We start from the raw sequence: 25,895 nt of genomic DNA, 5'->3' as shown, positions 1-25,895 counted from the left end.
ACAAATAAATGCCCTTACCTGGGTTCGAACGCAGGACCATCAGCATCACAGGCAGGTACCAAACCCAGACCAAACCAAGGCCAGACCAGTCATCAAAACATCAAATTTTAATAATCGTTGAAACGCACGTGATATTGGCCCTGAGAGCGCAGAAACGTCCGTTAAATTAAAGTTAGTCGTGGGTAAATTTTACATGCTTTTCTGAAAAAAGCCCAAATTTCTTTCCGTTTCCGTATAAGACTAAAAATCAGAGCAATGTCTTACTGAACAGACGCTTTCTCATTTCGTATCTTCTCATAAAACCTGTGCTATTCCTAACGCTTACCACACAATGTGTGGTACTGTTGTTGTCTGTACATGTCCGTACATGTTTTGTGATCGTCACGAATAAAAATCTTTTATCTTTTTTTATCTTTATCTAATCATTTTTTTTTGTTTTTTCATCATCTATGCGTTTTGATGGCGTTAGCTTTTGATTGATTATAGTTAATACTTGCGCCTAAAAAAAAACTCATTTTGGGTCATCGCGCCAGCCAAGTAAGTTATACTTTCAATAATTCATGGTTTTATAAGTGTGGGTTCATATTTTGCGACCATGTTGCTACCAAACCAAAAACAAAATTGCAAATTAATATGAAAATAAAAACGAATGCCCATCATAGGCACAAGTACCTAATACGTACTTAGCCCCTGTCCAAGATTTGACCCACACTTACTAACTGATATACTAGTAGGTACGGCAAGTTTAATTGCTTGTATATAAGTAAAAATCTCATATTATTGCTCAGGGGAACATTACTATAGAGGTGACAAGGAGGGAGAAGGAGATATAGGTACTATTGTTTATTTTCTTTATGCCTCTCTATCGCTTTTGCATATCCGAGCGACTGAGATGCAGATAGATTCGATTTTCGTTTATCACGATAGGGCCTCGGGTACCCTTGAGCTATGCTGTATTGGGAATGAACCAGCGAATATGCTTCCACAAACATAGTCGTAAATGAACGCTTTTTATTAATCTTATCCACATTCAAAATTGAACCTTACATACATCGCATTAAGGATAAATCTCATTTGTAGAGTAACAACCGTCTGCAAAGTTATCTCTGCGGTTAATAAAATGATATACGTTTATAAAATAAGCCTTATTTATAGGCCGTTAAGATAAGAAAAGGTTTTCCGAGCGGCAAATAAAGATAAAGTCGATCTTGTAGACTTATACAGCATGAGTACCTAAATGAAAATATTAAAGTATTTCTTGTTGCGCAAAAAAATAGATTACCTTACGATATCAAAAACATTATAATGATGTACCAATATCATTATAAACGTTTTCTTTATTGTAGATTATCCAATTTATTTTTACCTGACTCGTAATATGTTTCGTTTTTGTTAAATTCTCTTAAAAAGGTCTCTTTAATCCTCTTAAGTTAATATAAGTCGAGTTTCTTAATACGTACGTTTGCTCGGAATTTCAACATAAATGTTAAACCACGTATTTACAATTCAATTTAAAGCTCACCTTTCCTTTGTCTACAGTTAACTAAATTAGAGTTGATAGGATTCATAATTCGACGACCCCTGATTAAGACAACTATTTGTTTCTGTGAGATGAGAATATTCCAAAAGTTGACGACCTCTGGCACAGAGAACAGTTTAAACTGTCATTTTTTGGAACTTGCTAACTATATAAACAAAAGTCACTAGTAAATTCAACATTCAGAGACAATTTCAATATGGCGGTTTGTTTACATAGTTAGCAAGTTCCATAGAATGACTCTTTAAATACTAATACATTGAATTTACGGAATAAACCGCACGCAGGTTGCCGATTTCTGCATTATATTAAAGGCGCCCCTTGTTGAAACTAGGTCGCGCTTGTACCTCAAATAGTGAGATTATTTTTGTGTTCAACTTGTTATGGGTTGTAAAAAGGTTGACGAGGGTTGAGTTCCTCTGTATAGGTAATGTTACTGCCGGTTCTGTATAATATATAGTTTAGAGTTTAGACATTGACGCAAACGTAGGAAAGAATGTTATAGTACAGTCGCCATCAGATATATCGGAGCGGCCAAGGTGTTCACAATATCTGAACACGCACTCTAACGCCCTGCCAATAGAGGCGTGTTCAGATATTTGTGAGCGCCTTAGCCGCTCCGATATATCTGATGGCGACTGTACATTACTATAGAGGCCGGGAAACGAAGGGTTGCAGGCCAAGTAGATATAGATGGATAGGAATACGCGGCCGGCTATAACACTAACGCTATTAATATATTATTATATTCGCACGGGTTAAATTGTACATAAAACCTTCCTCTTGAATCACTCTAACTATTAAAAAAACCGCATCAACATCCGTTGAGTAGTTTTAAAGATCTAAGCATATATAGGGACAGAAAGACAGCGGGAAGCGACTTTGTTTTATAGTTTTCAATTCAAGTAAATATTAATAATTTGCTCTTGATTACTGTATAATTTCACGATCCATCCGCTAAATATAGAAATTAGAAGCGACCATGAGTCGGCGCGGTTATTATTATATTGTTTAACGTAAATTGTGCGTAAGTAATGTTCTGATTCTGGGACACACGGCTCAGTAGCCTACCGAGAACGTCAAGAAACGAAGTTTAGGTATCTGCCCCTCTATCTCTTTTGCTCATTCGAACGATAAAGAGACAGACAGACAGAAGAGCGACTGAACGAAACGAAGTTGTTTGCGATGATATCCCAAATAATTAACGATATTTTTAAATTGAAATAAAAACAAATCAGCGGTTGGTTATAGATTCGCCGGATTCTTGTTTCGTCGGATTTACTTTAGGACGTCACAATCCGAGTATTAAATATTATGAGAATCCGACGAGAATGAACTAACCAAATAAACAAAAACGTCACTTTTGACACTTGTTTGACACTGACATACTTATCCGATCCATATCGTTTCTATATCTAATATTTGACGTATCTTAAAGTTCGAATATGGCTGAGAGAAGATGATATAAAAAATAACTATAGTTTGTCAAAGGATTGTCTCATTTCAAACATAGAGAAAATCATACTATCTTTGTCTTGCACTAGTACTAGCACCCAAAAGAAAAGGATGAGTATAGTTTTCCTGGTTCTTATTGACTGACAAATTGGTTTGACCAACTATATTTTGAAATGCTATCTATCCACTACGATCGTGTGCAACAGACGCGCCAGCAATTTGTCTCCGTCAGGCGAGGAGCCTTAAGGAAGTAAGGCTGTGTTCACACTGGAAGGGGTAATGACGGCGCAGACTTAATGTCGTAAGGCCTTGTGCTTATACGCGCTTTACAACGCCATCTAGTTTGGCACTTAAACTTGGCACGACTTTTTTTACTTTACACCTCTTTAATTCTGCAATAAAGGTCAATGTGGCTAAATTCCGACATAGGGACTATTCCGTCCACAAGCGTATATTTCTTAAATTTTCAATCGTAGGAAATAACACATCTGCTTTTGATTACTGAAACTAAAAGCAATCGCTGCTTTGTCGATGAAATTATCAATTTGGTTCGTTGTTCGAGAAAAACGTTAGTAGACGTAATAGTCCCTATGACGGAATTAGCCACATTGACCTTACTAGCTCTGTGCTTGTATCGACTACTAGAATCAACTAAGGATAGTAATAGAATATCGTACTTTTCCCTCTAGTGATTAATTAAAGGTTTCCCGGCGGATAGATTACGAAAACTCCCCACAAATAACGGGCCAGCAATATTTCACCAGATATCTTCGTTAGGGATTGTTTGTTTTTCACGGGTTTAATTATCTTCTTGATAAATATTAACATTTTGTTAAGCCGGTTAAGTCAAGGTATGAATGGAAATAATTGTTGCTTGCTAAGGAGTTCTAAAAGGCCCGATTCGAACTTTAAGATACATCAAATTTTACGTCTAGATCTATACGATATGGATTAGATATGTCGGTGTCTAAAAATATGTTTTTGTTTGAAGAAATGTCACTTTTGATACTGACATATGTAATCCATATATAGATATATTAGATATCGTACTCTAGACGTAATATTTGACCCGTATCATTATCATTAAAGTTCGAATCGGGCCGTTAATGTTAATTTAGAAAGTCAAATATTATAAAATCTTTGGTATAATTAGCAGCATTAGGTCTCAACTAGTATGCAGATTGCAGACCACAGTAGACTCCAGAAGTAATAAAACTTACTATTCAAAGTAGCTATTTGGAGGTCGATTCTAATTTAAAAAATTGTTATGGTTTTGATACGACCTTGATCATCGTCTTGGTGATTGGCGTGCACTTCACGCACGACTTCATTTCGCATGCACCAATCAGCGTGAGTGATCTTCAAGGTCGTGTCAAAATAAGGTTATTTTTTATATCAGAATTGGGCCCCTGGTCAAAAAAGTTTGCGATTGCTGTGAGTAATCACCTTTGCTCTTGGCTCATATCATCATAATGTATAAATAATTATTTAGGTAGGTACCTACGTATCTTCCACCTTTCCCACTATAAATTAAATTGACCAAAGAATACTTCAACTTGCATTTGTGTATAAACCTTTATTGTAATCCATTGAAATAAGTAACCCGTATTTAATAAATATTAAATACGTTGACTGTTGCTAGAAATCAACTACAAAGGTCAGGCGTCGTCAACCTTTTGCGGGATGTGTCCGTGTCGCGAGTCGCGATTACGACGCTCGTGCTCGAGCGCCCTCCAACGTTCAAAAGCCATCACATTGAGTGTCTGCGTGTTTTCGTGGTTCATTTTAAGTGGATGTGCGCAGGTACATGTGCATAGGTAATGAATGACTGATTTCAAATAAAACGTTTGATTAACTTTATATCAGTCGTCACTAACATTTTTATTTGAGATCAGTGACCGCCAACCTTTTATCATCAACTTTTTTTTAAAATCAGTCGTCGTGAACCTTTTAAATGTGAGATCAGACATCGTGAACCTTTTGCGAGATGTGTCGCGACAACGACGCTCGTGCTCGAGCGCCCTCCAACGTTCAAATCGCCCCCATCGCATTGAGTGTCTGTAGACTGCCCTTATTAAAGTGAATATGCGCAGGTACATACATTTGATCATCATCATCATCATCATCATCATCATCATCATAACTTAAGAGCTTTGCTCTTGTCGGTGTAGTAATCGCCAATCATTTCTTTCTTGTGCCAGTCTTTTAATTTCCTCATACGACGCACACACATACACACACATACAACATACTTATACATTTGAAGGGTACACGGAAAGAACATGTCTAGTCACTTTTTTCGGAAAATGAGATTTTTATCTCAAAATGAAAAGCTCTTAATGAGTTATATCTTTTGCTACCACTGTATAATAAATGTAACACAACTTTATTTTTAATTAAATAATACCTGGTCACGGAATTACCATACGTTTTGACATTGTTCCAAATTTTAAAACCGCAATTACTCAAAATGTTACTAAAGTGACCAGACATGTTCTTTCCGTGTACCCTTCATTTGATACCTGTTTCTTGGTAAAATTGTTACTTCAATATTTTACTTTGGCCAATATGGGCACCAATAGTGAAGTTAGGGAAAATGGATTGCATCTATTACAAAACCCCATTGTCAATAAACGGTAAAACGGGGCTTCGTAATAATATGATAAAGAAACACATAGATTAGACACGGTTTACAAAAACAAATACCAACGGCTCACCGACATCCGTTATTTCAACAAACCGCCATCCGCTACAAAAGCGAAGCGATACAAAAATTGTTTTTATTGTGCTTTTGTTTCATGTGCCATACCCACGTGAGCTGGGCCACAGAGTAGGGAAATTACAGAGTACTCCCCTTGCTCCACATACATACATACAATACATACATATAATCACGCCTATTTCCCGGAGGGGTAGGCAGAGACCACGGATTGTCATTTGCTACGATCCTGACATACCTCTTTCGCTTCCGTTATTTCGTTGCTCCACAGTGTGTTAAAACCCCTCATTTTATCTCCTTCCGTTTTTATTTGAAAAATGCATAGTTCTAATCGTTTTAAGTTGCTCACAAGAACTCCGGCTTGCCAATACATACTTTCTAGTTTTTATGTTATCGGATGTCAAAGTTGGCGGGTGAAGGTGAGGAAAATTGAAATACAGGGTCATTTTTGGACCGTTAGCCATATTTTTGTGATTTCGGAGTTGGTCCCATAGAAAAAGTTATTCAGTATAGCCTACCTAATCACCTCGCACAATATGGCTAACGTAACGGTCCAAAAATGACCCTGCATAATTTTATTAATTGTCATAAAACTAACCGGCCTATTTTATTTTTGTTAATACACAAGTATTACATAAGTATTTTAAATGATACCTTTTATAGAAAATTTCGATATTACCTATACCGTGAATAGTTTCTAAAAGGTGTATGGTTTTTTATGATCTTTACTTTTATTTTATTTACTCCGTAATTACACCGTTGTTATTAATTAGATCGCGATTCCTGCCAGAACACAGATGTAGAAGAGGCGACTTCTACCAAATAATTGTAACATGGAACTGTTCATTGTTTACCGTAAAGTGTACGTTTTTGATATTAGACATAAGGCGTTATTAATATTAAACAGCTGTGCCTCTGTCATTTTTGTTACCTGTGGCAGTACCAACACGGCGGACCCAAACCGCGACTTGCAATTTCCGTAAAATTCTTCGATAACTTTAATGAAACACGGCAATATGAACTTTAGGTTATTGCAATAAAATCCTTTTTCCAACGGAAGAAGGCTAGCTTTGTCTTTGATATTAATTTTTAAGTTTTAAATTTCGAATTCCAATAAAATGAACGCCGAACGGCCCGTGTTCTGATTTTTAAAAAGTGACCAGTATTTTTAAAGGAAAATTCACAAAGTTTAATTAAACACGTTAGTACAGTCAGCAGCGGAAGTTTATAAGCGGGCGAGGTGTTCAAAATTACCTTGACACGCTCTTATTCTCTTAACAATAAAGTCGCATCAAGATAATTTTGAACACTTCGCCCGCTAAGCAACTATTGCTGCTGACTGTACCTAAAGGAAAGTTTTTTTTCGTTTCTAACCAATTTTCAAAGTAATACACATTGCTTTATAGTCTGGTATACACTGTCTCGGGTGAGACTCGAACTCGCGACACCGGAATACCAGCTCACCACTCTACCAACTGAGCTATAGAGACTTACCCGTTGACAGCGGATATTTACACCATATGTTGTGTATCGTATTTCACATATGCGCCTATATGTTGTGTATCGTTTAAATACTTTTCTGCTTAATACTATAAATAAACATATGTGTCAAAATAGAATAGGTAAAATACTGGCTGACGATTTTTTTCCTCAGTTTATCCTCTAAAAGCCCAAAAATACAATAAAAATCTAACAATGAGGTCTACACAATTGCGAACCGTATAGATAAAGATGCGGGTGTCGTCACAAAGTCACATTTTCACGACCTTCGAACACAGATCACTTCACCTACTAAACCATTTTTTTTTCGTTGGGGAAATAAATATGTTTACACATGCCATCTGGTTCGGCGGGGGAACCAAGGGGGAAGACGGACTAACCACTGAAGGACTATCGTCTAAAACCACCGAGTGCCGACCCCGCCTCGCTATCAGCATTCGACCGCGTGCTCACCTACTAGACCAGCCATACTCAACCTTTTTTGAGAGGGCCACAAAGACAGTTTTACCTTGTACCACCTAGCCGCAAGATGAATTTGCTTAAAGGTGGCATTCGGGTGGCAAGGTTATGTATCGATACCAGGATCAGCTGGCGGACCACCTAAAAAGCCCGGGCCGCAGTTTGAGTATCGCTAACTACTAGACGAAGCATACAACTGTGATTTTGTTATGTCACGTACGGTTTGCCTTATCTCACTCGCACCAATGATGTAGCGAGATGCACTGCGACTACTGCGAGTGAGTTGAGAGAAATAAATTAGGTAATGGTATTTTCCCCCCTAATAAAAAAATAAATAAAAAAAAGGTAATGGTAAGTGTTCAAGTAAAGGATTCACAAAACGATTCTTTAGAAAGCGGAGTCCACTTGAAATGGTCTATGCCTTCGAGGGTGCGAATAAATATGGAATTTTATTCCCACTAAGTAGGATCGTAGGAAATGCGTTCTCATTTATATTAATTTGAACCTATTTGATCTGTCTTTTGTGATTTTTATTGAACGTTTTACGTAAGAGCAGTGTTCGTGTGTTATAGTATAAATGCGGTAGAACTACCACAATGCAACCTTGCACAATGATTTCAAATGATTGGAAAAGTTTAAAAAAATCAGGCACAGTCAATGAATTAGTTTCCGACTCATTTTGTACCTTGTAGCATGAGATCTCTCGACTTTTATACAAAAACCTACTAAACAAGAGATGTAACATGAACGTTCAATTATGCTAGAGTCTTGACTTGATTATCCGATTGTGCTAATTAAAAATGAATGCAGGTTACTTTTAATCAATACTCTGATTGAATCATGTCATTACTGGAAATTGATATTTCAGTTGAAGTTGCAATTATCACAATATTACGGATTTTAATTCAGAGTGGAATAATCATTTATTTACAAACAAGATATATACAGTGTATTACTAAAAGAAATTAAAAACTAGCTTACGGATTTATATATCATGTATTTTCAATATATTTTTTAATTGCAAACTAATTGTCACGACTTCTTATCTCTTTTCTCTTGCCAAAAAATGAACTTACCTAAAAACAACACTAGCATCCTCCCCCAACCTCTCCGCCTCACTAACACTCCACATCAACAGCACCTCCCCCCTCTCCCCCAACGGCCCACTCACTACCCTAGCCGGCACAAACCTCCTCCTATACCTCACACTTTTCTCTACCCGCGGTCTAAAATACACACTAGACCACTTATCACTTTCACTTGTTTCAAATCGGCCGTCACTTGTTTCAAATCGACCGTCACTTGTTTCAAATCGGCCGTCACTTGTTTCAAATCGACCGTCACTTGTTTCAAATCGGCCGTCACTTGTTTCTCGTACGAATTTCGAATTGAAACGGCGTTTGTGCTTGTGCTTGAGCACGAAGTGGGGGGCGTCGTCGGGGCAAGAGCGTTCGAGGGGGGAGGCGGGGGTGAAGTTGCCTCGGACGAAGGGCCCCACGGTGGAGTAGAGAGCGTAGTCGCGGAGAGTGGCGTCGGTACGGAGGTGGACTGAAAAGAAAAAGTAGAATTAGTAGTTGTATACTACGATATGACAGGCTGAAATCAAATAACAAAGGGCTTAATATTCTCTTTGATTACCGCGATAGTTACCTATGAAATAAAACTATTAAAATGGAGTATATCGCGTATATTGAATTTGTACATCATCCCAACGTTTACAGCGTTCGTGGTCAACGGGTGAATGAGGAAAAACTACACTGTGCAAAACTACCCACTTACAAAAATAATGAACCATCATAAACTATAAATGATGAGAGTATAAGTGACCCCGAGCTTTAGAAACACAAGACGTATTACAAAAGGCATTGTCATTCAATCAAATCCCAAGGAGATGAACGTCTTAATAATGCAACATTTAATCAACGGCACTAATCGCCTGCAAGGTTGAATACTATGCAAGCGGTTTTAATTACCATTGAATGAATGAATGAATGAATGAATGAATGAATGAATGAATGTTTATTTGTGTCAAACAAGCGTATATATAGGTGTTACATTTTTGTGTTTGTACGATCCTTGTTTTGCCATGACTGGCGTACAAATATTGTTTTTATACTAACTAAATTGACTATGTACAAGAATAAACCGAAACTTATAGACTACGATTCTAATTTTAATTTCATGCAATTATATACAATAATGATTATCCAATTCGATTTTATAAAATTAATGAATAATGAATAACTAATAGTAGTAAGTACATTGTCACAGAATAAATAATAGTACTAAGTACAGAAGACTCACTCTCTCAAAACGCGTCTGTTACGATCTTACGATCAGCACAGATATGGTCGCTAGGTGGCGACAGCGCCACGCGTGGCTTATGGCTTTCCCCAAAATTGGGGCCGAACGGATGTACTTTTAGGTACCTGTAGCAAAGCGGCGAAATCGTGGAGTGAGACACACCTGCCATTGTTATAAATTAATGTGATTGTAGTTTGTTTGTACCCAACGTACTGTACTTACTAAGTTACTTTTTAGGATGCTTAGATTGCTTAGGTACTTACTAAACGGGATTATACCTACTGACAAAGTTATTGAGTGTATCAGGCCTGAGCCATGTTAAAAAGGGGCCCACTGATTACCAGTCCGCCGGACGATATCGGCCTGTCAGTTGTTCGGAACTGTCAACTTTTTGTTCTAACTGACAAGCCGATATCGTGGGCCCCTTTAGGATGACTCACGTTAGACCGGCCCGACAGGCGCTTACTTTTCTATGACAGATCACGTGATGCTTTCCATAGAAAACGAAGCGCCGGATGCTCCGGCCCGGACCCGGCCCGGTCTAAACGTGAGCCATCCTTTATATAGGTACATATGGTACGTAGGTCAGAAATACCAACCTAAATTAGAGCGTACGAATCATACAGATCCCTAAAGAATTGAGAACCGTGAAAGCTTAACCTGACACCGAATCCGGGGCAAGTAATCCATTTTCGCTCGCGGCTTAGCCGAGCGCTGGCGTTTGGAACAGGGAAAATATACTTATATAAAATAGCAGTAACTTTTTACCTGACGATGGAAAAGCAGAGAAAATCATAATATTTTAGCAACATTTTTTTTACTCTTCATATACCTAGTTAATGGGTGACTGATATAGTTAAAGGCCACGACATACGTAGTAATTGGCCACTCTTAACAATAATAATTCAATCGCGTTGTTTGTTTCTGATTTGTTAGGAGTGGCCAATTACTATGTAGTGGCCAATAAGTAATAACTATAGCAGTCACCCTACCTAGAATGTAAATTGTGACTGAATAAATGAACTGAAATGAATGAAATACCAATATAATATATGTAGGGTTTAAATTGTTATTTCGCTATCATTATGTTCTGTGTTGTTTTGTGTTTGTTTTAAGTGTCAATGGGTACACTGAAAATCAGCGTCGTAACACAACTCATGTGCTGCGACACATGCTGAGTGTTATCCTTTTCTGGAACCCCTCGCAGCACTGTTACTTACCTACTAATTTACCTAGATTTAAGCCTATTTTAGTGTTGTTGTGTATGTGTTTCGAATAAAGCATCATTCATCATATATGTGCATCATATGTGTTCAGCCGATTTCAATAAAGGAGATCGTCGATGATTTTACCACCCCACATACATTTCTATTCTCCCCTCATCTACTAGAAGGTTAGCTGGAAGAAATCCCTTATAGAGATAAGTTCGCCTTTGTACTTTCTTTCTGTAAATTTTATGTAAGTCTGTGTTGTGTACAATAAAGTGATTACTACTACTACTACTATGTATTATTTTATATTTATTAAAACTTTATTGCACAGTAAAAATTGTACAAAAGGCGAACTTAATGCCAGAAGGCATTCTCCACCAGTTAACCCTCGGGCCAAACAGTATATATTGTACCTACATACTAAGACCTAGTATTTACCCCAAATACCTATATCCATTCCCTAAACTTAAGCGCAGGAAATTGCCCCTGGCGGACATTTTTGGGGCACGCCTTCGTTTCCGGGGCACGATGGCCCGGCTTCCGGTGTCGCGTAGATGACAGATAGGTTCCCATTATTGGCACTGTCGGCATTTTGTCGAGGCATGTGTTTAGGTTAGGTTAGTTAATTTCGGCTTCTGATTCTATTAGTCGTCAACATAAGACCTTTTGACGGCCTATTTCACCACGGTGACAGGTGCGACAATTGTCGACATCACTGTTACTACTCGAAGGTTAGCTGGAAGAGATCCCTTACAGGGATAAGTTCGCCTTTGTACCTTTATTTCTGTAAATATTATATAAACCTGTGTTGTGTACAATAAAGTGATTACTACTACTACTACTACTACTACTACTGTTACTGACGTCACAGGCCTCCATAGACTACGGTAACCGCTTACCATCGGATGGGCGGTGTGCTTGTTTGCCGCCAACATATTCATTAAAAAAAACTCCATTATATCGCCAATAAATAAGTACTACACCCCGTTATCTAATGCTCAGTTTGGGGGCAAATAGTGATGTTGCTTCACATTATTAGTCGATTCATTATATTTATCTATAAAGGGTTGTTTGTCAAAATAAAATTCTTATTTTGTGAATGCTCTAGACATTCATTCCAGCTTTTTCATGATATAGGACGGCGACAAATTATAGAATCGTACAGAGACGACTTATTAGGTACTAGGTGCCTATATTGTTGTATAAACCGTTTAAGTTCGGGGGTAAATATTAGTAGCAGGTGTAGTGGTAGCACTTTATCTATCTAATACCTTTAAACGAGCAATTCTTGTTTATTTATTTATTTATTTATTTATATATATATATATATATATATTTCGGGGATCTCGGAAACGGCTCTAACGATTTCGATGAAATTTGCTATACGGGGGTTTTCGGGGGCGAAAAATCGATCTAGTTAGGTCTTATCTCTGGGAAAACGCGGACCTTCGAGTTTTTATATGTTTTCCGAGCGAAACAAGTTACAACACAGTTGATACAGAAACAATGTACAAAGGCGAGCTCATCCCTATAAGGGATCTCTTCCACCACTTCACAGGGATCACTTCTTTCTTTCAGGGGAATATTAGTTAAAAATAATTTACAGGTACACGATTAAGTCCCGTTTCCTAGTAACAAAGAGCAGTAAGTTTCTTCAATTTTGTAAAGAAATAAGAAGTATTTTTCTTTAAAGTTATACAACCTTTTTCGTGTCTTCTAATATTTTTCAAATCTACTTCTCTGTTCCTTTGACATTTCAACAGATTCTTTTGACAATCATTCATATGTACCTACGGTGAGAAAGCATGGCGAATCTTGTATTTGATATTGACGAATATCGTCAATATTGCAGGGAGATGAACGCAAAAATTGAAATAATGAAAATTTGTCGTGGAGATGGTATGCTTTTATGCTATTATGAATAACAGCAAATTTATCAAATAGGGAGTATTACTGCAATGTTTTGCCGCCAGAGTGCAGCACTAGTGACTTAAGTATACCATAGAGTAACTTATATATACTGTACCTTAAACTGTTTTTTGACAAGTTTTCACAGACAATCAAATATGACATTGATACATCAAGGCGGTTTGCTTACAAAGTGTCTACCGGGGAACGCGAAATCGAAACTCGGCTATCTGCCTCTTTATCGCGCGAATGCGCAAGAGTGATAGAGAGGTTAGATAACAAAATGTCGACTCTCTCGTTTGCGGTAGACCCTTAGATTGTTTACTTGTTGTTGATGTGGCGCCCCCTACACAGACTTTCGCGTAATATTCCCTATTGATAACAGCGTTGTAAACAAAAGTTGCATAGAGCATTACAAAAAACTACAGTTTTTGCCAGTTACATCTGTCGAGGTCGAAAAATCATTTTCATTTTTGAAATGGATTTTCACAAGCAGGCGACGAAGTTTGACGTCATGCAATATGGAAAAAAATATTGTTAATTTGTTATGAAACGTATAATAAATAATAAATAAATAAAAGTTTTTTATTTCATAACAATTTTTAAAAAAACACTAGCAGAGCTCTGTTAAGTATGAATCAGATCTATTTATATGTTATTAAGTGAGTAAATCAACTTAATTTTTTATCGATATTGATTATCGCAACTGCCCCATCACTTGCCCCCAAACTGAGCATTAGATAACGGGGTGTAATAAGTACTTATTTTGCGAAGCTAATGACAATTGTCACAAGAAACACGACAATTGTCATGAAGTTCCGACACAGAACTCATTTCAATTTAACCATTCTATGTTGTTGTTGACACCGGGAGCCCTTAAGACTAACGGTGATTAGTTTAGCTCTGAATGAACATTATTCATAGTAATTAGTGGTAAGCGCCGTGGGCCACACATATGGTAGATATTATGGTAATTAGTGTAATAAGTATAACTTGTAGTGGCTGTTTGTTTACCTAAATAAATGAAAAAAAAAAAAAAAATTCCTGTCAAGAAATTACCCAAAGTTCTATTAAATCGTGTGACAATTGTAATCATCATCATCATAAACTTCGAAAGAGAAACACCTGTTTTTTGCCGATATAATAAAGTTTTTTAAATAATACAATGATGGTGGCAAACAGGAATACGGCCCGCCAGATGGTAAGCAGTAACCGTAGCCCATGGATGCCTGTGACGTCAGCAACAGTGACATTTGACGAATTGTCGCACCTACTTTTCATTTTATATTTGACGTACGGTCTCGCCTATAGCTGTGAAGCCGATGGTCCTGGGTTCGAATCCCGGTAAGGGCATTTATTTGTATGATGAACACAAATATTTATTCCTGAGTCATGGGTGTTATCTATATATAAGTATCTATTTATCTATATTTTAAGTATGTATATCGTCGCCTAGCACCCATAGAACAAGTTTTGCTTAGTTTGGGGCTAGGTTGATCTCTGTAATTTCCCCTTATATTTATTTATTTACATATACAGTGTGTAAATCCAATACGGGCGAATATTTAAACGGTGGTTAGCATAGGACCTAAAAAGTATATTGAGATAGATTTTACTTAGAAATGCATTGAAAATTTTAACCATACAAAATAATTCGGCCCGCAATGTATTACTGAATCGCGATTAGAAAGGGATTGAGATAGCTGTCAATCCATATTGATTTTGACGTAAGTGTATGGAAATCTGTTATTTCTAATCCCTTTCTGATCGCGGCATGATAATAATACACCACACAAGTTACGGGATACGAGCTTTTTAAAGTAACTGTCAACGCTTGTTGGCAGTTACTATAAAAAGCTCGTATCTCGTAATGTCATGTCATCTTCTGTTTCTTAATGTTTGCAGTACATTGCTGCTCGGTACATGTGGAAAAAATTAATCTCGGGGTCATAATTAAGTGTAACTTAAAAAAACATTTTAATTAATGATAAGACGGGTAAATTCTATATCTGGTTTAATTTATTGCCCGTATTAGACTTACACACTGTATATTAACAGGCGGCCTAGCCAAGGTGACGATCGCTATCGCTTCGCCATCGAATCGCTTTGTGTCTCTCTATCACTCAGTTCACTCACACAGTGACAGTTGCGTTTCGTTTGCTACGGAGCGTTAGCGATTGGCATGTTGGCTACAGCGCCAGTTCCATTATGTAGATATTAACAGACAAGGCAAGCATTAGAAGATAGAATCTTGAAAGAAGCATATGTCTTTTTCAAACTTTAAAGGGAGAAAATGGGGTCAAAAAATTTATATATTTTTTATTCATGTACCTATATATTTTGTTCTATGTACATAAATAACGAATTCGTAATTTAAATAAAGTTCCGCCTGTAAAACACTCCCGAAACGCTCCTTAAGAACTTTTACATGTAGGTACCATAAAAAGTTACCAACTCGAATTGTTACAAAAAGTTCCCAATTCCTGTCCGAACTCCAAGAAAAAGATCGAAAACAAATATTTTTAGAAGGTTTTTTTAACGGGCGCATATCTTTCACGTCTCCAAATATGCCTACGTGCCTAAAAAGCCACTCTGATAAAATACCCACTGTGAAAAAGATTTTAACAAAATTTGATAAAATGTAGACTTTATTGCCTAGAATATAAGGTTGGTTATCGCTAATGGTCGAGTTTCGAATAATTTAACAGTGCCAGTCTTTTGCTAGTTAATCTCTATAAACGTAAAACTGATTGCTTTTTCAGAGGGGAAGTCGGGATGATGTTATGCAATTTTTAATCAGCTGAATAACAAGACTGAAAAGTAACTTTACAGGACATATGGTCCTATTTTCCCGCACTAGTGAGTAAAATAGCACTTTTCGTGCGATGTCAAAACTTTAAAGGGTCATATGTACTGTAAAACGTTGTACGATACACGTGCGAATAGGTAATTCGCAACTCGTATCGAATTTCCTCTTTTTCGCACTTGTATCGTAAATAACTATTTTATCATTTAAGGCATGCAGTAGGTACTTAAGCGCACGACATACTTAGTGGACGACCGAATGGACGACGAAATAACGAAAGATATTTTTATACGATTTCCGTTTGACCTGGCTTTATTAGTATTAACCATAGCTATGCCCCCTACATTTGATTTAGATGTTTTGCCTATTATAAGACTTAGCTCAAATAAATAGCCACCTATAGTTAAAAGCTCCTAACATTACTGAGATTAATATACTTACATCAAATTGCGTGAAAACATTTTGTATAAAGTCCAGAGAGGAAAATGTGAATACGTTTGTATAGAGAAGCGGCCCCCAGCGAATTATAACGAGGAATTAATGTATATATACAATACAATACAAATATTGTACCTAATAAATATTTAGTAAGTGGCCAGATTGGGTTAAAAATATTTAAATAATACATGCAACAGAAAAACAATTTAACCCAAAAGTATATAAATTAATCTCATTATAATGTATTTGCATTGTTGCATAACATCGTCCATCCTAAATGAATAATAGGGATCTCAGGATAAAATTATGGAATCAATTAATTAAGAGAATGGAAATGATGGTTTTTCCTCAACCAGTTTTTTTTGGAAAACCAGTTTTAAGTTCCGGTACAGACGGACTGTAACCCGACTGCAACTTGTATGGGAACTGCGCGCCGTTGCAGTTGACGTGCAGTCGGCGTGCAGTTCCCATACAGTCAGCAGCAATAGTTGCTAAGCGGGCGAGGTGTTCAAAATAATCTTGACGCGACTTTATTGTTAAGAGAATAAGAGCGCGCCAAGGTAATTATGAACACCTCGCCCGCTTAGCAACTTCTTCTGCTGATAGCTGCTACTTAATTACTAGTACTGTATTCTTGCCAAATGTATTTTTTATTATCAATTTAACACCTGATTACATAGTATATGTATTTACTTAATCACTAGTACTGTATTCTTGCCAAATGTATTTTTGCCCCCGCAAACCGTATGCTAATATATCCCAATTACCTATCCCACGCGGGCCCTAATGACCTCATTAATGGCCGTAATCGACCGGGGCCGGGTTAATCCACGAGTGATTTACAATACCGTGTCCCGACTGTCAAGCAGACTAAATTAGCTATTGTGTAACAGGTAGTAACTGCGTACAGATGTAGCCTCGCTTTGCATTTTCTATCACATGTACCTAAAGGTTGACTCACGTTAGACCGTGCCCGGGTCTAGGCGTCCGACACGTCATTTTCTATGACGGCTGACCGGTGGTCACGTGGCTTCCATGGAAAACGAAGCGCTGGAAGCTTCGGCCCGGCCCCGGCCCGGTCTAGCGTGAGTCAACCAACGGGGAGTGCTCACAGGAACTTTCTGAATTAATCCCTGGCTGATGCTTTTTGCCGCTCGCTATCGCTCTACAGCTCTGGTTTCCTAGGATAGCGGTGCCGTCATAAAGCGGCCGTCTCCATATTTGTACTACTCCATTCATATTTAGTCGTATATATTATTTTTGATGGAGATGGCAGCTAGGTATATGAAGGTACGGCTTTCCTAAGGGTCTCCCTACATATATCGACGCGGAATCAGCAAACGCCGATAGAAATAACCTTTATGTCTGCGCAATAAGAGCGAAAAATTCGTCGTTCGCGGCTCGGCTGACGCCTGCCAACGCGCCGACGCGACGCCTCTTTCGCTCTTATTGCGCAGACATAAAGGTTATTTCTATCGGCTTTTTCCGATTCCGCGTTGATGTGACACCGTAAGATTGTGAACCCGTTAGTTTATAATCTAACGTAGGTTAGGTTAGGTTAGATTATAATCTCCCTACCGTCAGTTTATAATGTAAATAGCGAGATTATAATATGATGAGTGTTTAGTGGCCATATACTGACGGAAGACATGAGGGACGACAGTGACATGGAACGCGAAAGAAGAGCTTTGGCTGTCCGTGGCAACATGATAGCCCGCAGGTTTGCCGGGTGTAGCAGGGGAGTCAAATGTACATTATTTAATGCATATTGCCTCTCTTTCTACACCTGTCAACTGTGGGTCAGGTACTGCAGGAAATCGTACAGCGCCATCCGTGTGCAGTATAATAATATATTCCGGACACTGATGGGGCTGCCGCGTTCCTGCAGTGCCTCTGCCATGTTCGCGGAAGCCAGAATCCCTGACTTCTTTGCAGTGGTACGCGCACGCATTGCTTCCTTCTGGGAGGGGATGCGCCGCTCGCATAACACCATCCTCATGTCGGTGTGCCGCAACATCACTTGTAACATGTTTAGGCACTGGCTTTCAGTACCTACATCAAAACGGAAACAAAAAATAGTAACAATTAACTATTTAACTTGTTTTACTTTGCTTTTATTTTAGTTTTAAGTTTTAATGTTTAGTTTGATATGGGTGTACAGTCACCAGCATAAATAAATGACTATGAGCAGCCGTGCAAAAATATCTGATGCTTCATTGGAGGCATAAGTATATGACGACACTACCTCGGTAAAAATATGTGATCCTTTGTGACCAGCAAAAATATCGTTAGTCCGTATCCGCATAAATATCGGATCGGGTCGCTTAAAAATATTTGATTACTATTAAAATTAAAAATTATGTGATTACTCTCATCTGGAATAAATATCTCTCCACTGTAAAAGCAAATACATCGGATGGACGACAGACCGCCTATTTATCTGACACGTTGGAAAATCACAAATATTTTATCGACCTTTAAAAACGAACCATACATGTTTGGTATAGAGCCGTAAATTGTATAAAGTGATTTGACAATTCACGAAAAGAGTGCCGACTTGTCATTGTATATGTCTGTCTCACATTATATTCTATCAATTCTATCATCGATTTGACGGAATAAACTGGATATAATTTTGAATTGTAACGTATTGCAATCATGAATCTAGTATATAACTGGATCTGGCATGAGGGGTGGGGGAAATGACAAAACGGGATAGTCTTATGAATCTTTCAGTAGGAGTAGCAGCGAAAGCGCTATTATTGTTTGTCCTTGTCAGTCTCACAGGTTGACCTCTTCATCATTCTTTTTTATGTAAGAAGGAGGTTTATTATACATTGTCTGTTAAAAGTCTACCTGAATTATGTCACAATTTAAAATTGCAAATGAAATATGTGAGACAGATATATGCAATGACAAGTCTGCACTCTTTTCGTGAATTGTCAAATCACTTCAAACAATGTAAGGCTCTATGCTATCCAGGTATGGTTCGTTTTTGCCGATTGATGACATATTTCATAATTTCGTGTCAGATATATAGGCGGTCCGTTTGCCATCCGATGTATTTGCATTCACATTGGAGAGATATTTATGCCAGATGAGAGTAATCACATAATTTTGATTTTTATGAGTAATCAAATATTTTTAAGCGATCCGATCGGATATTTATGCGGATACAGAGTAATGATGTTTTTGCCGGCCACAAAGCATCACATATTTTTACCGAGGTAGTGTCGTCATATACTTATGCCTCCAATGGAGCATCAGACATTTTTGCACGGCTGCCCACAGTCATATATTTTTGCTGGTGACTGTACTATCTACTGTACGTGATGCCTGAAAATAAAACTTTATTTATTTATTTATTTTACAATTTTACGGTGACAGATATATGTAGGGAGACCCTAAGAAAAGAGAGATTGAACGACAACAGTCCTCAACAACTGTGCGTTTCTTCCTACATCCCACAGTTTAGCTGTGCGAGGCAGGAAGTTTCTGGAGAAACGCACAGTTGAAGACCGCCAACCATCTAAGTGGTGAAGATGGAATGTTGTGCTGCGTAGAGCGATGGCGCGAAGTGGCGGGTTTCTCCAGAAACTACCTACCTCGCATAACTAAACGGTATAATGAATAGAATACAATAGTTTTTTATTCGTAAACACACAGGCAATACATGTGCATTTCGTGACACTTTATTTTCACTATGTTCTTTTTGTGTAATTATGTAATTACACAAAAAGAACATAGTGAAAATAAAGTGTCACGAAATGGCCCCATCTCAGCATGTTGCTGGCGACTTCCAGCGCTGATCTTCCGATGAGACAACTATAAATGCCCGATACTGCTGCTGTAAAAATCGCTTTAAATTAAACTAATTTCAATATTAATAATACCTATTAATAATGTTAAGACAGCAACTCCTCTCTGCGCAAATTAATGTTGATTCATATTATCTATACAATATCGAATTTCAACTACAACATCAGGATTTAAAAACACATACCATCTCTCTTGTACAAGGGTCAATATTAGGATAAACTGGTCGTCAAACTTTTTAAAAAAAGCTTTACTTATATAAAACAATAGGTACGTAGGTACTACTACCTACCTACCTATTTAGAAAGCGTCTTAAACTTCAAATAATTTATTTTGAGTATTCCAAAATTGTTCTCGTATTTTCACAATACTTACCCAACAAAGAAAAATAAGAAAAGATAACCTTAAGGTCAAACCCAAAGACAAATACCTAGCTAGTCCTTAACATTTGAATCAGATTCGCGCCAAAAAGGTTCCGTAATCACACATTTTTATAATTTTTGCTAAGATCGACTCACGTTTGACCTTTCTTATAGGTTTTCCTGTAATCCATAGGTAAATGACTATTTCGTTCAACATTTTTCGTAGAGATGGGGGAATTTTATTTATCCCTCTTTTATTTTTGTGACTCTCATAAATCTCACAATGAACTCTTTCATTTGATATACGATATTATTATAGTTAGCAAAATACGCACGAGTGATCCTATAAGAGTAACATTAGGTACTTTTATAGTCTTAAAAAGGTAACTCAAAAAAGGTCCTAAGTAAAACCAACAGCGAAACCATTCTGTATGGAAATAGTATTAGATTTTTGACTCGAATGTATAGTAAGTGCATTGGCCTGACTGAATCGATTGGCGACAATCTCTTTAAGCTTTAAACCCGTCATAACGAGCAGCGCGTGCCGAGACTGCGAAGCGACATTGAGAATACTCGATTTATAGCACTAGTTTCTTTTTATTTTAGGGTTCAGTTACAACAGTTCTAGAACTAGGACATCTAGATATACTTAAGAAAAAATACTTTATCTTGAAATAGTACTTTAAATGTCGAATTCTTTTTTTCAGTAGTATAATTTCAGAGTAATTGAGATAGAAGATAAAAACCCTCGCTATGCCTATATCTTTCGTCGCCATTTTCGCGCGGCGCGTCATTTCTTCTAATTTACTGTTTTCCTTCGCCGAAGAGCTAGATTTGAACTCGCGACCTCCAGATTCTTCCTTCCTTCAGATCCTTTTGACTGCGGGTGATGGAACTTACGCTACTCCACCAACTTACAAGTGACACCACTGAGAATTCCCTGTGCATTTCTGGGTCGGTACGATGGTACATTGCATGAATGTTTACTTGTTTTTTGTACCAGCAATGTACCTAAATACGGTAAATTGTTAATGTCAGGCGAATTTTATTGTCAGCGTGGTAAAACAGCAGAGGCCAGCCCATCGAGTTTGAAAAATACTATAGATGCGTGTTCAGATATTTGTGAACACCTTGCCTGCTCCGATATATCTGATAGCGACTGTACAAAGTTCGCCGGGTCCGCTATTATATTAAAACATGTCCCGCGGGCGCCAATATTCCACGCCCGACCATTTTGGCGCACCGTGCACATTTCTACAATCATCTGTTAGTACAGATACACAGTATAGTTACTGTGGATAGAAAATTTGTAACCCTTATTGCAACCACATAAGGTCCATCTCTGGTCATTAAGCTGGCTGTTTCTGTAACGGTCTAATTTCGAGAACACACCGTAAATCCCCTGCGCACGTCGGTTGGAGTATAACGATAAATTGCTATTATGAATTAGTGTACGAATTATCATCTAGGGACTGTATGTACGTGATAATATTAAATTACGTTCTAAATATTACGGATACATTTTTATTTATTTATTTTTGCCTTGTTGCGTTATCTTCACGTTCATTAATTATTATATTTGAACTCCTAGTGTACATTTCTTAACAAAATTGAAAAGTCGAGAGAAGAAGGGAAACCTAGAACAACTTATCTCAGCCAAATAAAAAATAATGCGTCGTATGAGGGAATTAAAAGATTATGACATTTTGAAATTTGTGTTAAATTCGATTTGTATAATAATCCAATATTATTATGGAATAATAACATCAATAAATTTCTCTGATAATTAGCTTAAGATAATATATATATGTTACGATTCATAAGTGCTTGTGGCTAGGCCTACACGAATAAAGTACTAATGAAAGTGTTTTTAATGAAATAAATAAATTAACAGGTAAATGTACATTAATAAATAAATAAACTAACTTAACAAAATAAAACTAAATTAAAACTAAAAACTAATACTAAATAAAATTAAAATAAATCTAAAAAGTTGGACCCCTTTGGCATGGTGCCGAAGACGCTGGCAGCATTTCCCCGTTGTATAGCGAGGCTAATACGCTGCGCGAGAAAGCTGCCAGCTCTTCGGTCACCAGTGAGGTCGATCAATCTTTTTAAGTGCGAATAAAGTGTCATTCTATGGAACCTACGTTCTGTAAAAGCTTGTAATAAAATACGAGTATGACCCGAAACACTAAATAAATTCCTGTATGTCCACAATTTCGTCGTAATTTCGTTAACACCAACAACTAAATCTACTTGGTGCTCCACTAAGATATTAGTGCGAAGAACACAACATCTACTGCTGTAGACACACACTAATCACATTTAGGGGTTTGATGTGAGCTAACATTGTGTAGCCCAGTCAACTAGGAGCTGTATAATGAGGATATTATTATTGTCCAATTTCATTTTTTAAGGTTCCGTAGCCAAATGGCAAAAAACGGAACCCGGATTCGTCATGTTTGTCTGTCCGTCTGTCCGTCCGTATGTCACAGCCACTTTTTTCCGAAACTATAAGAACTATACTGTTGAAACTTGGTAAGTAGATGTATTCTGTGAACCGTATTAAGATTTTCACACAAAAATAGAAAAAAAAAACAATAAATTTTAGGGGGTCCCCTAATACATAGAACAGAAACTCAAAAAATTTTTTTTCATCAAACCCATACGTGTGGGGTATCTGTGGATAGGTCTTCAAAAATGATATTGATGTTTCTAATATCATTTTTTTTTCTAAACTGAATAGTTTGCGCGAGAGACACTTCCAAAGTGGTAAAATGTGTCCCCCCCCCCCTGTAACTTCTAAAATAACAGAATGATAAAACTAAAAAAATATATGATGTACATTACCATGCAAACTTCCACCGAAAATTTGTTTGAACGAGATCTAGTAAGTAGTTTTTTTTAATACGCCATAAATCCCCTAAATACGGAACCTTTCATGGGCGAGTCCGACTCGCACTTGGCCGCTTTTTAATAACAAGTAGAAACGTCTGCAAACGATGCTATCAAGCCTAGAATAAATTTAAAAGTGGAAAAATTACTGTCTTACGTTCTGTTTTACGGTAACCGATTAAGAAGTGACGTAACGCTCTCGTCTGCTCGCGTGTAAGGCAATTCGTCTGCTCGTTTGCCTACTAAAGTATCATTCAGATTCAGATTCAGATTCAGAGTTTTATTTGCTTAAACATGGTATATACAGGTCTTAAATACTAATACAATAGAGCTACATGTTTGGTCATAGAGACATGCAAATATTGTGTGATGTCATGTGTGTCGCATGCATTCATTCATTCTATGGAACTTGCTAACTATGTAAACAAAAGTCACTAGTTGCACTTCTTATCCAAAGCAAACCAGTGGGTTAGACCCAGGCACCGCCGCAGACGTCATCCCCCGTTCGTACTCATCTGAAGATTGGTTCACAGCATAAATAGATGGACTCTTTGACTGGTATATTAAGTTAACATCATCAGAACTATACTGTTCTATATAATCTATGTTTCCGAGATTCTGTGTGGTTTCTACTCTATGATTTGTACCTAGTTCTGTGGTTGTCTATACAGTGTGTAAATCCAATACGGGCGAATATTTGAACGGTGGTTAGCATAGGACCTAAGAAGTATATTGAGATAAGTTTTGCTTAGAAATACAATGAAAATATTAACCATAGGTCCCAAACCATAGGTAATTCCGCCCGCAATGTCAACACACAAGTTACGAGCTTTTAAAAGTACCTAACTGTCAATGCTTGTTACTATACTTACATATAACAAGCTCATATCTCGTAAAGTCATGTCATATTATGTCTCGTAATGTTTGCAGTACATTGCTGCTTTCAAATTAATTACGGGGTATATAATTAAGTGTAATTGAAAAAAAAACTTACAGTTAGAACAAAAAATTGACAGTTCCGAACAACTGACAGTCCGATATCGTCCGGCGGACTAATAATCTGTCAGTGGGGCCCATTATTTAATTATGTTATTATTATTGATTACACGGATAAACGTTATATCTGGTTTAATTTATTGCCCGTATTACATTTACACACTGTATGTAGGTAGTCTTGCGGTTGTTCGATTGAACCGTTGATATTCATATTGGACTATGTACATACATTTACTTATGTACTACAGATCAAAGAACCTATGTATGTGCTGGATTCACGATTATAGATACCTACCTAAATGGTGGCCCAAAAATACCTTGACATTTATTTTACTGCGGTATCTGTGCATTCATGTATTAAAGTTAAAGGTGAATATTTAGAAAAATAATAAGTTTTGTTTTAGTTAAAAGATGATTGTACTCGTCACGGCTTTGTGCATGCTCCCGCCAGTCGCCACAGAATGAGTCCAGGTCATTTCGCCATCTCATTTTTGGTCTGCCTCTGCCTCGGGTGAGCCGTGACGAGTGGCGAAAGACAGGAGAGGCCTTTGCCCAGCAGTGGGACACAATATAGGCTATATAAAAAAAAAGATGATTGTACTCGTAGTTATAACATTTAATGTCACTTTGTTAAAAATTTGTAAGTACAAAAACATTCCTAAATATTCTTTGTATACGTATTTTTTTTTCGGCAACTGCAGTTAGTACACACAGCAGCAGAATTTGCTAATCGGGCGAGGTGTTCAAAATGATCTTGACGCGACTTTATTATTAAGAGAATAAAGCGTGTCAAGGTTTGAACACTTCGCCCGCTTAGCAACTTCTGCTGCTGACTGTACCAAGTCTGATTCGTTACTTTTGATGCTGACTGTGCTTAGTTTTTTTATACCAGTGGTGGGCAAAGTATGGCCCGCGGGCCAGCTCCGGCCCGCGAATGGATTTTATCCGGCCCGCCGCCGGTCCTATGAAATAATTAATATATGGCATTGGCCCATGATTCAAAAATAAATCGCAAATCAAAATAAATTTTGGCTACAATTCTGGCCCTCCACTTAAATTTCCTAAACTTTGCCCACCACTGTTTTATACAAACCATTCGCATCTGCTTTTTAAAAATTTCTGCTTTTTGTCACACCAAAATTAGTTTTTTTTTTTCAACAATAGAACGCACATGAAAACCACGGAATGCATGGTGCTAATGGCCGAAATATTTAGTGTTGCCAGCGTTCCAAAATTCGAAAAGAGCCCGTTAAAAAGATAACCTTTTAAATTGTACAGCTACACCCGTCGTTTGGCGGGTTGCCAGTGCAGAAATATAGACCACTTGCGTAGTAGATGGAGCACATATAATGTGTCAAAGTACTGTCTCATTTCATCAAACATAGACAGAGAGAATCATACTATCTTCGTCTTACACTAGTACTAGCACCCAAAAGAAAAGGATGGGTATAGTTTTTTTTGTTCCTATTTACTAACAAATTGGTTT

The 25,895-nt window shown here is 37.4% G+C and overlaps 1 protein-coding gene across 1 annotated transcript in view; it reads right to left on the bottom strand.

Annotated features, from left to right (window-relative positions):
• The window catches only part of LOC134652291 (uncharacterized), a 306,378-nt gene that overhangs the window by 149,932 nt on the left and 130,551 nt on the right, over positions 1 to 25,895 (bottom strand). Inside the window, exon 3 of the mRNA XM_063507464.1 lies at positions 8,747 to 9,218. Coding sequence (XP_063363534.1) covers positions 8,747 to 9,218 — 472 coding nt within the window. The remainder of the gene's footprint in view (positions 1 to 8,746; positions 9,219 to 25,895) is intronic.

The sequence above is a fragment of the Cydia amplana genome, chromosome 11, assembly GCF_948474715.1.
Source record: "Cydia amplana chromosome 11, ilCydAmpl1.1, whole genome shotgun sequence".
NCBI classification, from domain to species: Eukaryota; Metazoa; Arthropoda; class Insecta; order Lepidoptera; family Tortricidae; genus Cydia; species Cydia amplana.
Note: the sequence above shows the minus strand (reverse complement) of the source record. Positions and strands in the feature narration are given on the sequence as shown.